The sequence below is a fragment of the Electrona antarctica genome (assembly GCF_951216825.1).
Source record: "Electrona antarctica genome assembly, chromosome: 20".
Classification (NCBI taxonomy): Eukaryota; Metazoa; Chordata; class Actinopteri; order Myctophiformes; family Myctophidae; genus Electrona; species Electrona antarctica.
In genome coordinates, this window is record NC_136801.1 from 29456372 (window position 1) to 29470359 (window position 13988).

At 41.8% G+C, this 13988-nt stretch overlaps 1 protein-coding gene across 7 annotated transcripts in view; it reads right to left on the reverse strand.

Moving 5' to 3' along the window:
• Positions 1–2770: 2770 nt before the first annotated feature.
• pfkpa (phosphofructokinase, platelet a) overlaps positions 2771–13988 on the reverse strand; it is a 44673-nt gene continuing 33455 nt past the window's right edge. For all 7 annotated transcript variants that reach the window (XM_079489971.1, XM_079489966.1, XM_079489968.1 and 4 more), the window contains 6 exons: positions 13251–13415; positions 12678–12739; positions 10660–10771; positions 9460–9559; positions 6272–6377; positions 2771–4662 (listed from right to left, as the gene is read on the reverse strand). In XM_079489971.1, coding sequence (XP_079346097.1) covers positions 4494–4662; positions 6272–6377; positions 9460–9559; positions 10660–10771; positions 12678–12739; positions 13251–13415 — 714 coding nt within the window. In that variant the 3' untranslated portion in view covers positions 2771–4493. The remainder of the gene's footprint in view (positions 4663–6271; positions 6378–9459; positions 9560–10659; positions 10772–12677; positions 12740–13250; positions 13416–13988) is intronic.

A 13988-nucleotide genomic window follows, 5' to 3' on the forward strand; every position in this document is an offset into this window, starting at 1 on the left:
ATATGGTAGAGGGCTATATGTCACCCTGCTTAGACACGAAGCCCACAACCATTGGCCAAAGGGTGGCGCTACAGCGATCAATTGAAAATGCAAACTTTGAATTGCCGCACCGGCAAACAACATTAGGCCAAAATGTCCTCTCAGTACTAGGGTTGTGTAGCATGGAATGGCCTTCCTCTGTGTATAAGGGATTGTGCTACATTTCCATCTTTTAAATACAATCTGAAAAAATGGTTGCTTGAAAACCAAAGCTGCAACCATTCATGATTATTTTAGGTGTATTTCTTTTTTTATGCTGTGTTCCCTATGTAATGTTATGTAAATGTATTCCACTGTTTGACTGTCTGTTTTTCCGTTTTGTGTTTCTTGTGAGGAGCTGCGGATGAAAATTAGCAACTGTGCTACAGTGCTATATCCGGTGTATTTACGTCCATGTGACGTCCATTAATATGCATTGTCCTGTCCAAATAAACAAATAAAGTAAAGTAAAGAATAGGCATAGCTCATGAACCGTTTGACCGTCAGTAATAAAACTTCAATACACATGAATCTCATGACGTGGAACAAATGTGGTATGGGGACCTGTGACCCTTAGATCTCCCACCATTTAGAATTACAAGAAAAACAACTGTGAAAGAAGCACATCAACACATTCATAAACAACAAATGACAAATAATTTACTCACTGACCACTTACTTTATGTCAATGATTCAACAGCTGCTGGATAAAAGAACAGGCACTCGGTGTAAAAGGATCGAGGAACAGCTTAGTTATTAGTACAAGGCAAAAGCCAACATGTTTTCATCTATAATCGCTCTTCATCAGGGCAAAAACAAAACAAACAAAAAACAAACAAACAAAAACAGCCTGTTTACTAAAATCTGGAGAGCCAGAGACCGCTGTTACTGAACACTATATCAATGATTGCTATCAGAATTGAGCTTTGAGTCAAAGCTCTTTTCTGATATCATATGTTTTTGTTAAAATAAGTCAAAGCCTTTGACTTATTTTAACAAAAACATTGTTTACTGCACCTAAATATTGTAGAGCGCTATGTCCAGTATTGAACCTGCTGAAGACAGATTAGGCCTACTTATACTTGCTGTCAGCCTCCCAGCACACAGCAGCCAACATAGTCCCTTTCGGAACCCTCGGTTAGCTTTTCTGAATTTTGGACGTCGCTACCCTATGGTCCCTCGTAGCTTATTCCACCCTCTATAGGATGCAGATTTACATACTCTCTGTTCACGGAGACCTCGTCGGTCGCTTTAGTGTTGGTGAGATGTTTCAAAGATGCATACAACAGCTTTAGGAGACCGCCGCAACGTGTGCGAAGCGACGTTAACCGCCGTTGCCGTTAAGTACTTTTTTTGAAGTTTTGCTTCGCTGAAATTATCTCTTCCTCATTTCCTTGACTTCCTTATTGACTTCCCATTGTACCGCCTCCCGAGCGGCGACTGGCTAGCTGCACGTCCTAGTTACTGCCTCTGATTGGACGACCGCGTACATGCAGGATGTTTATAATGCTGTTGTATCTTGGGAGGCGGGACATGGGATGTGAGGAAGAGAGAATTTCAGAGAAGCCAAAACTTAAAAAAAAAAAACGTAACGGCAACGCCGATTAGCGCCGCTTCGCACACGTTTCCGTTGTCTCCTAAAGCTGTTTTATGCATCTTTGAAACATCTCACCAACACTCAAGCGACGCGGTAGGTCTCAGTGAACAGAGTGGGTAAATCTGTGTCCTATGGGGGGTGGAATAAGCTACGAGGGACCCTAGGCCCTAGGGTAGCGACGTCCAAAATTCAGAAAGGCTAACCGAGGTTGCCGAAAGGGGCTTCAGCCAACACTGAAACACACGCACACACAATGTGTGTGTGTGTCCAAATCCGAAAAAGGGCTAGGGAGAAGCCATAGGCTTGTCGGGCCCTACCCCTGGAGTCCATCTGCATCAGTCAATACATTATATTTAACAATGCCACTTAGAATGTGTGGCATTTATGTGAAAAGTTACAGTCTGTCGTAACCTCTATTTACGACTATAACTATATGTATAACTATAACTGATGCAACTCACAACGTACAGTAGGCTACTGTGCTCAGAGGATCACCCTTTTCTAGTTAATGTATGACTGCAGGGCCTGTATGTGTATTTTTAATCATCAAATACATTAATGAATTCTCCATGTAACCACAAGACTTGATCACACCGTCTGATCCATCTCACCACATTAAGGCTCCATCACATCAGGTGTGTTTATGCCAGCTATACATTGTGATAGCAAACATGCACACTTCGTTGTAGCGTGACTGTATGATTATTGAATCTACTCATTAAGAAGAATGACATGGCATTATTTATGATTGTTGAATTTTCCCTCAGGAACATCATGAACTCAGCAACAAGCTCACATGATTTTTTATTATATGCCCCCAGACTCTGGAACAGCCTCCAATCTGAAAAGTAGTACCCATACGATAGTATGCAACTTTATTGTCCATACACACTTTGTCCATACGCAGTGTGGAAAATTGTACTTATTATTCTTATTACAAAGTAATTTTCCTAAAAAAATGAAGGCACTTGGCTCCTGTACTTAATAATAATAGTTGGTTAAAATTACAATCATACAATCTCTCTCCCCCCTATTTTTCTGATTGTGATAAGGTAAAAAAGAAAGAAAATAAAGTGTCTCACTCACCCATTCTCCCAATATACTATTCAGTTGCATACCGTACAAGGTATAACAAAGAAATCAAAGACTAGGGGACATTTTGTATAACGGATGTTTATTTTGGTGGGGAAACATCAGCTGTTGCTTACACATTTAAATTACCTATACCTAGTACAGCAGTGCCTAAATGAAATATGTTACATCCATGTGTTTCGAGCAAAAACAAGTATTAAAAAGTAAAACCTTTCCTGAAATGTAAAGCTCATCAGGCAGTGCGCTCCACCTGCAGCAAGCAGTCGAGTCCTCGTCTCTAACTAGGAGGTTGCTTTTTGCCTCGTCCGTGTGACGGTCTGTGACCGACCTATCTCCACGAACAACGAACGGATTGTTGGTTTTGGTGACCCTGTGACCTTTCCTTTAGCGTCACCATCAGGCCAAACTTTCAGTTTAGGCCTTGGAGGACTGCACTCTACTGAGCGTATTTGTGTACTGCATCCGTCTCACATTAATACGCTGAGCCTCACACTGGCCCTATAGGCAAATATATATCGATATATACTGTATATACACACACAGAAAGGTTCTACAGAATAATTTATACTGTCATAGCCTACTTAAAGAGGTTCAGAAACAGAGAAAGTGCAATTTAGAAATGACGGCGACAACAAACAACCAGGGCAACAAAGATACACACGTGAACAGTCAGTGGTTGTTATGTCATGGCATATGGGTGTTCTGTGTGTGTCTACACATTTGACTTTGAATATTCTTCAGAGTTCAGGAGCACTGCAGAGCGTCAGGTTAAAATTCCTATTAACTATACCGAACAATGGATTACACGGATTGGAAAACAGACCCTTCTGTGTGGGGTGTTGTCAGAACATGATCACACTTTTCTAGGCAGAGAGCTCAAGAGGCTTAATCAATACTTTGTCACGCGGTCGCATCGCTCTACACAATTCAAGTATGTTCAACTTAACCACCTCCTAAACCCTCTAGTCTCAGTGAAACGGACTTGAGTTACAACCGTACTGGGACCGTTTTGTTCCGCCGGTCTACACCAAATCTCTTCAACAAAAATAGCCGATATACAGAGCTTGTAAATCTTCTATTTCTGCTGAATGTTCCCCCCCAGAATAGGCCTCCTGGGGTTCAAGTGCTTTGTTTCAGCCTATTTAGACCAGGAACCCCTATTCAATTCCTATTCACCCTTCAATTCGGGAACCCCTTTTTGTAACATTAGCTGTTGCTATATACTGTATATAGCAACATATATATTCATATTTTGAATAAAAATCTGACGTTTTTCAGAAACCTTAGGTCAGGATTTAGAAGGCGCTTTGTAGAATCGGCCTCAGGTCTAAACGGTATAACCCCTACAGTAACACAGCTGCACGACCAAGTATAAATTGAGTCTGAACAGAGAGCGAGATGTTTAAACTGGCACTCTTTTTTTTTTTACGATACGCTGACTGCCTGACAGACTTAGGGCCGATTCATACTCCTATTTTACCGCTGTTTCGGCGCTGTAGTGCCGAAATGATTTCGGCTCGTCAGAAATTTTCAGTAGCACCGAAGAGCCGACTTTAGGACGGTCCCCGCCCCCCCCCGGAACCTCAAATGACGTCACATTATAGGCTCTACAGAGCCGAACAGACTTTTATTCGGCTCTAAAATAGGAGTATGAATCGGCCCTTAGGGGTGGTGGTGGTGGGGTGGGGGTAGGTACAGTAGGCGGGGACGATGACACATAGTGGTCCACTCCTGGCAGGCCCCCGGGCCGGGCCGGGCCCCCTCCTCCACCCTGCACATCCCAAGCTCACACGGTGACGGTGGCAGCTCCGTCGGACTCTCTGGGCTCTCTGAGGTTGCGGACCACATGCTCCAGCTGGCCGGCGTCCGACACGTCGTAGCTGGTCTTGTACTTGGCCAAGATTTTCATCAGTGGACGCAGCTTCAACCACCACTGCTCCTTGGGGATCCGGTGGCTGCAAGACAGACAGAAGCACATCATCATCCATTAAATGATTAAAGGATGTTTTGGATGTTAAGGTTTTCAATTGCCGGCTCTGAGAAAAAGTTTTACAAGACCTGGGGTCCGTTTATGACATTCTACCACAACACACAAACAGCATAGTGTGCCGTGCCTATGCCTCGGCCAACGCCAAACCACAACAGAAACAAAATCTGCTCTGCTATGAAAAATCTGCATTTTTTTTTATTATATTTTTATTTTTTGTAATTATGTATGCATGTATTTTGTGTATGTGTATATATATATATTTATTTTATTTCCTCCAGACTTGGGATTGTGGGTGGAGGGAGGGTGGGATAGGGAATTGAGTTTTATTTTTATATTTTATATGTCTGTTTAATACTTGCCCCTGGGCTACTGTTACAAAAACCTGAATAAAAAGATTTTGAAAAGAAAGAAAGGATGTTTTGGATGTTCTTTAAAAAAAAAGAAAGAAAAAGAAATCTATCGGGAAACCAAAAGGGGAGGCATGTTTGCCATGCACACATAGACATCAAAGGGGGTTTCAGCCCCTGCCCTTTTACCCAACTGCCCTTTCCAGACCACGAATGCAGCATTTACTACACAGTGAAAGAAATGCAAAATGCGACTCCTTTCCATGGCATAATATACCGGAAGGCAGCATTCAGGAGAATTGCTTTTTTTCCACCCTCGAAAGTCTCCTGAACTTCAACGCAGCATTTTTTTTTTTTTAATGTTTTTTTTGCGGCTTCCGCCTTTTTATTTTATATTTTTTATAGAGGGACAGACAGTAGGCTGACAGGAAATGGGGAGAGATGGGGGGGTGACATGCAATAAAGGCCGTCGGGATCGGGAGTTGAACCCGCGGCACACTGCCAGACTGGATTACCAGCCAAGGTGCCTGGACCGCTGAGCCACGGCCCAGGCCTCAACGCAGCATTTTGCGTTGAACTAATTTGTTTCGAAATCCATGTCGTACACCACATCTCCAGTAGATAAGGAGTGCTGGGCTGCGACGCGTTGAGAGCTTGTAGATCTTCTATTTTCGCTATTTTTGTCCAAAAGTGCCCACTTTTGGACAGATTTCAGCCCCTTCCTCTCCAACACTCTCTGCATGTCTCTGATGTTTGCCCATCTCTTTTGTACATACAGTAGTCTAGTGTTTGTATTTTGTTGTATGAAATTAATTTGCTGTATGGAATGGAAACAAGTCCCCAGCATTTGTATTGTTATCCTTTTAGCATTAATGTCTACTGTACCACATGCCGTTTACATTTCTGACTAAAATAAATTCCAACATGATCAGTTTAAACTATACAAAAACTGTATTTGAACAGAAGTACATTTTGGATTTACAGTACTGTATATTCTGGCCACTTGAATGTTAAATAATGTTTTGGTAATTATTTGTATTTTGAAACAAATCAAAACAGTAAAACAACAAAGGAAGTGTAATAGGAATTATCACAATATGATTTAATGTACTGTATGATGCCCAGTCATATAGGTTAATAAGTACACACGGGTAACCAGGCAAAGCTACTGTATACATACACAAATGTACTAGTTGTACAACATGATAATGTAACAGTAATACATACACAAAGTCAGTCTCCGGTTTGAGCTGTAGGACAGGCTGAAACACCAGGGCTCTACGACGCATTCCCAGTAAGCAGCAGGAGTCCTCCGTGTTAGCGAACACTCGGCCTACACAGGACAACACACACAGCAGTGAGCGGTGGAATACTGTACATACTGTATATGGCTGTCGACACTGGGGCTGGGCCATATGGACAAAGAAATCAAATAGCGCCACAATTTTTAACCTAATACCTCAATATGACAAATGTGACAAACATTTTGGGGATTGGTGGTTTTTCTTGACAATAATAGTACCACAGACGAAAAACAGTCTAAGTCCAAATTTCAATCTGACCCCTCCACGAAAAGGCCTCGTTGTCCTGAACCCTTATCTATCATTTATACATTATGGATCAATAGTGTGGACTTAGACTGTTATTAGTCTGTGGCATTCTAATTTTAGAAGAGGATTGTAACGTGGATATGATGACCAATCAGGTAGAGGCGTTTGTTGTTCATTTCAAGTTCAGATCATCCTGTCATTTTAACTGCAGCGGTTCTCAAAAGTGTGGTCCAGGGACTGGCAGTGTTCCTTGTGGGCGTTCCAATTGGAGCCTTAAAAAGGTCCGTAACTCTGAGCGTACAAATGGAACCAACATTTGGTTCCATTTGAGAACCACTGGTTAACAGCAATGCAACCTTTAAGACAAATAATCAGAATTTGTTTATTGGTGAGGTATGTTCACATAATGAGGAATTTGACTGGGTTGCATTGGTTTTATATCAAACAACATAATCCCAGATTATTTCTATAGTCTCATACTGATATATTGCCCAGCTCTAGTCGACACCACCTACAGAACAGTGTTTTCCAGCAATTAGTGGCTTTAGTTCTTTGCTAGTGATAAGTTTTGGGTTAAAATACGTATTAATAGCTCTATATTCCCATAGCAATTATTGCCAGCGTGTTTGTTCAATAACAGGAGTCTCCGCATATCTCCACTTCTATAATAAACGGAAAATACATGTGGATACCAATTTCATCCAATCAGGAGGGAGACCTGCAGGACAAATGATACACAAGTCAAATGGAAGTGGTGAAACAAATAAATGAGCAAGATTGGAACTGGAACACAAGCTGATATAAATTATCTTTATGGGGTTCTCGCTCCTGACTGGATGAAATATGTAGCCATTCTGAAAACATATTTTCTGTTCATTAAAGAGCTGGCGAGACGGTAAAACAATGTAATACCTATCACAATATAGATATTTCACTTCAAAAATGTTTTATCCCACAATTTTGTAACCCATTATTTTTTGTTTAAAATGTTGTTTTAAACAAACAAAAAATAAACCATCACTTACAGCACCTTTAAATATTAGGGTATTATTCTTAATGAATGCTCTGTGCAGTGAAAGCGTGCATGGCAACAAAGACAGGATGGATGTGAGGGCTGAGGTGATATGCGACACAGGACTACTGATACTTTGTGAACCGATTGCCATTGACAGTGGTCTATTGAGAGTACTGAAGAACTGAGGTCAAAGCCACATCCTCTGGGTCATAAGGAAATGTTCCCAATGAAAAGTCCCATTGACGTTGTATACATATCACTTAATATAACCCCCTAGGGCTGTCACGATGATGAATTTCTACTTTTGCGGATTAATCGCCACTCAAATAATTGTGAAATTGGTTGATGGGGATTTTGATTGGAAACATTTCTTTGAGCGTACTCTATGCTCGTTTACAGTATGTACAGTATAACTGGTCAGGATTTTGAATACAATGATGAAATAAACAAGCTGTCCACAGTTCTAAACATTGATGGTGACATGAAGCTCTACAGACAACACAAGGACAGGTGAGACGAGGGGGGGGGGGGGGGGGGGGGGGGGCGAGGGCTTCCAAACTTGACCAAAATATCAATGCAAAGATATGATATTAAATATTATTAAATAATAATATTGAAGCATGAGTTGAAGCAGCACTACAAAGCCAGGAATAGAGCTGAATAAACAGATGGTCATGGAGTCAGGAAACAGACAAGTGATTTACCTTCATCTTATGTCATCCATGTTGCACCACAAATATACAGGAAAGAACAGGAAAGAGTTCCAACTTTAACTTTTAGCCTTTAGGTAAGATACACTGCAGTGTGGTTTCTCAACAGAATAGTTAATTTGCAATTAGTGAAATTAACCACTTACACTGTAGATTTAGTCATACAAACCTGGGACTGGAATCTTTCCCTGCCTATCTACACCAAATCTCTTCGCCGAAAATAGCCGGTCTACAAGCTCACAAGACGTCGCAACGCAAAATGTTGCGAGCTTGTAGATTGACACTTTTTGGTGAATGTTCCTCTCAGAATTGGGATGCTGGGTTCAAGATGTTAAAAAGATTAAGCATCACAAAGAGACCTATGGGCATAGAGGGGTGGGTCAATGTCAATCTAGCGCTGGAAACGGACGCTGGCTCGCTATTGGTTCATCAACCTTGAAGGAAGAGTGTGTGTGTGTGTGTGTGTGTGTGTGTGTGTGTGTGTGTGTGTGTGTGCGAGTGCGTGAGAGAGAGATTAGACACAGGTGCATGGGGATCAGTAATCAAGACGAGAGAGATAGAGAGGAGTGTGTGTGTGTGTGTGTGTGTGTGTGTGCGTGTGTGAGTGAGTGAGTGAGTGAGTGAGCGAGCGAGAGATTGAATACAGGTGCAGGTCATGATCTAATCAAGAAGAGGGAGAGAGTGTGGGATTCACAATATGTCAAATGCTGCTTGCGGCAGGAGTCTCTTCCTGGTTTTTAGACAGCTGGTGGATGGAAATGAAGCTCCACCGCTTCATTTCCATCCACCAGCTGTCTAAAAACCAGGAAGAGATAGAAAGAGAGCGAGCGAGAGAGAGATGGGAGTTCAGTGATGTGCCACATTTGCAGGGGATCTCCTTTGAAAACAAAACACCTGCGGTTTCCGAGGCTACACTTGCAGTTGCTAAATATATTAAACACTTTTGATTCAAGTAAAATTCACGTAATACAAATCCATAACCACTTAATTAAATTCATTAATGACTCCATGACAGATCCAGGCAAAAGATCACACACCACACATCTGAAGGGAGAATCTACTGTACACGACACGACACGGCACAGCAAGTTACAAGCTTCTATCCAACACCACGGTCGTTGTTCTACTTGGCAAACGTACCGTGTCTGTATGTCTCCTGCAGCTTCTTAGAGATCCACTGCATCGCCTTCGCCGAGATCTTGGTCCCGAAGTTACGGTCGAACGGAGAAGGCGCCCCGCCCTTTCAAAGCAACCAAGCTAAAATTACTTGTAAGGCAGTGGCGCTCAAAGTGGGGTCTGGTTGAGACCCACCAGGGGTCATTGAGGAGGTGCCAGGGGGTCTCCAGCAAAATAAGTTCATAGCATCAAAGTCAGTTTAACCACTTTAACCATTTGAAAATAGCCAATCTACAGGCCCACAACGCACGCTTGTAGAATAGATGTGCCATTTTCAATCATCTGTCTCTATTAATAAACACATTTCCTGCTTGTGTGCTGCAGGCTACAGTCACTGCCATTATCCTCTTCACTTTTAGAATGCCTAGTCATACTGTAAAATATTACACTTTGAAAGCAACTTGCCCAACACTGCTCGAGGGCACCACATCAGGGCAGATGCAGGGATTTGAACCCCTGGTCTTCCAGATGCCAGGTGGTTTCTCTACCACTGCACTGCCCTGCTGTCTGTGCACATTTGCTGTTATTCTCCGTCTTATGATGTTGCACAGGAAACACCTTAGTGTTAACACCTTGAGGGCCCGGACCTATCCATTAATAAAATGTGCCCATCATTTATAGCACCCGGACCACTTTTACCGGGGGGCCGGAAGTTGTTGTGAATGTCTGTGTAGCAGCTAACAATAGCCACACCACTCTAGAGTCGATCGACAACAACGGGAGGTAAGAATAAATCTATCGCGACTAGCGACTGGACCGCGGAGCGCCGTCTAACACAGGATATTTTTTCATAATTAGACGGGATGATTTAGATCGCGAGTTATGAACGTTTTAAGATTTACGTTTTCGTCCGCTAAACAGGCAGGGAACATTTTCGGTTTTTATATCATTAATCTCCGTCCCATTTATCAATCTCCGTCCTGGGCAACTGACCATGAATTTGACGGTGATCTACGTCTGGGGCCCTTAAACTGTTAATCTATTATCTAGACTCCTAGAGTGCATATAGTACTGTATGGAACCAGGTGGACCTGTACTGGTCCTGGTTCCATTTCTGTCTGATTTCAATAGTGCACAGAGTAAACACTCTGGTATCATTTGTACACACCGCTCAGGATTGTGGGGTGTCAACAGTAATGTGTGTGCAGAACAGGCCAGACATACCTGCTGCATGTGTCCCAGCACATTCTTCCTGCAGTCAAACACTCCCTTGCCTTCCTCAGAGTACAGCTGGTAGATGAAGTCCGTTGTGTAGTTCTCGTTACTGTTCTCATTCCTACACACATGCAACATTCATCTATGAGCGTATTGCTGCTTTCCATTTGCCCTCACAGGCCCATTCTTACACTTTCAGAGTTCAATTAACATGAGTTTTTGTGAAACCAGGCCTGAATTTTTTTTTTTTTTAAATGGCACGGAAATTAATTGCCCCCATATATAATTCACTTAAGCGGGGAATTGTACACTTTGGGGGGGGGTACTACTACAGGTCATAAACATTTACCGTTTCGTGCAATTCGTCGCTCTGCTCCAATTTAAGGAAAGTGTGTGTGTGCAAGAGTGAAAAAGAAAGACACACAGAGAGAGGAAAGTAGGGGATGAGAGATGGACAGAAACTGTAGTAGGCCACAGATTCAAGATTGATTTTAAAGATCAGTAGAATAAAGGTAGAGCTAGTGATTTTTTTTTGGTTAAAAAAAAAGTTGTTAAAAAGTTAAATCACTATATTCTGATAGTAATCATTGCTATATTATGTTTGTTCAATAATAGTGGGTCTCCCTGTCTCACCAGCTCTTTAAGAAACAAACGGAAAATACATTTTGTTTAATAACAAGGTGGAGACATGGAGACTCCCGTTACTGAACAAACACTATAGCAATGAGTACTACCACAATATAGAGCTTTTTTAACACTTATTTTAACCAAAGAAAATCACTTACCCTACCTTTATGCTGGATTTTCAAAATCTTAAATGATCATCATGCACTACAGGACAATCATGAGATTCTCTTATAAGAGTTTAAACATGCACACAGTACAAGATCGTAAAATACTGGGGCATCACAGACTGCAGGATTGAATTAGTGATCACATGCAGAAGCTGTATCTAATGTAACGACAAACTTGATGCTGGGTGAACAGATACGCCTGGGAACTTCTCTCTATCGTGATGTACCACTCAGACAGTAGTGATCCTCCAGATAAATATCATACATGAATATTATCAGGATGGGGACGTTTAGGATTGGATCTTTGAAACGATAATCTTGCCCGATATTCGCTCCCGATCTAGGTTGGGATGCCGTCCCCAAACCCCAAATATCTCTGATGATCTTGTAATGTGAGTTAGGCATGCTTAGGCAATAGAGCGTCGCAGTCCCGCCCCCTATCATGACGACGCCAGGCCCAGGAAATGATTCCCAATGCATTTTTCCCATAGACATTTCAAAAATAATTTATTTAAAGACGGTTACGCCGCGGACAAAGCCAACTCGAGTCGTGACAACTCATGACAACAAACACAACATTTTGGACCAAACAAATAATTACAAAGAAGAAAAACAACAAAAAAAGTGTTGTAACCTGCCGTTTTTTTCTTCTTTCTAATTATTTGTTCGGCCTAAAAAATTGTGTTTGTTCTCATGAGTTGTCACGACTCGAGTTGGCTTTGTCCGCGGCGTAAACGTCTTTAAATAAATACTTTTTGAAATGTCTATGAGGAAAATGAACGGAGAATCATTTCCTGGGCCTGGCGTTGTCATGAAAGGGAGCGGGACTGCGACGCTCTAGGCAGGCTAGGTATGAAGTCTATTATACATCATCTGTACCTACAGTACATGTCTCCTTGCTGTGCGTTCTATGCACTAATCCTTGGAAAGTCAGAATACACGAGGGACAAAGATGCATAAAAATGCAACAAGGGAGTCGGCAGGCAATAAGTAGGAGGAGGAAGAATGACGGAGCAGAGAAATTTGGAGAAGAGGCAAGAAAAGTAGAAACGTTTGCACTAGTATTCACGTTGGCTCTGATTATATATTATTAACATTGGTGTAAATGTGTGCGTCCCGCATTACAAGTGCTAAATTTGGGAATCTATTAAAAATATGCCTGAAATTCAGGACCTGGAAACTCTCCCGCTATGCCATTAGATGTGAGGTGAGAGTGGCTGAGCAGACCACTACCTGAGCACCAGTCCTCTCTGGATGCTGGTCTTCATCTTCTCTGTCAAGTGCTCAACGTTGGCCTGCAGAGATCACAATCACTTTATTAAGATATAGGTACTTGCATGGAACGTGACTCAGTGATAACACAAAACCTGATGAAATGATTAATGGAAGAAATACTTATAAAGAAACATATACAAAAATACCTCTTCTGTACAGTAAGCATACAACGGTAGCATATCATGGTCTAAACCTGGTACTATTTGAACTTTTCAGTTGAAAATACAACCTTTTTGTCAGGTGAGGCAGTCGTCAGGCAAATAAATAAATAATAATCTACACAAATAATCTACAAGCTCACAACAATCTACAAGCATTGTGAGCTTGTAGATTGGCTATTATTGTCATTGTTCAAACACTTTGAAAGCAAATGGATTATATTTATAATCAATGAAATCGATGTGTTCGCTGCACCCCTAGACTACAGTATAAATTAAGTCAAATTTAGTATTTTGTGACATAAGACGTTGTTGGGATAGCATACAGACAACAGCAGGATAACCCATTTGTTAAACTATGCAAGTACTTTACCTGCAGGTCTCTGATGTCAAAGGGCTCTTCAAAGATGTAGGCAGCATCTGCCCCAGCAGCCAAGCCCCCTACACTGGCCAGGTACCCACAGTATCCCCCCATGGTCTCAATAATGAACACACGCCGCTTGGTACCGCTGGCTGACTGCTTGATGCGGTCACAGGTCTGTTATATGCACACAGACACACACATTAACTACTACTACTACATTATATGAACACACACACACACACACACACACACACACACACACACACACACACACACACACACACACACACACACACACACACACACACACACACACACACACACACACACACACACACACACACACACACACACACACACACACACACACACACACACACACACACACCTCCTGTCAAGAGTAATTTATGGGTGTTTTAGTTAAATAGTTAGTTGTAAATGTGAAGAGTAGTTCATGTTAGGAATATGAGAAGGTTAACATGTTTTGTTACATTAAGACCACCATAACATTACATTCAGTGCATCAAGTTCCAAAGCTCAATCATGCTCATGTATAAAATAAGGTGATAAGACAAAACGAGGCACATTCAAGGTTATAATGCAGCTGGAAAACATTTGGACAGTTCAAGAGCACAACATGTAGTTTGAGCACAATGCCATAATTTCATTACAAGCCCTGATGTCAGTGAAGTGGAAACAGCGCTGGACACAATATGTATCAATTTGCAAAAGCTTCGTTAATTATGA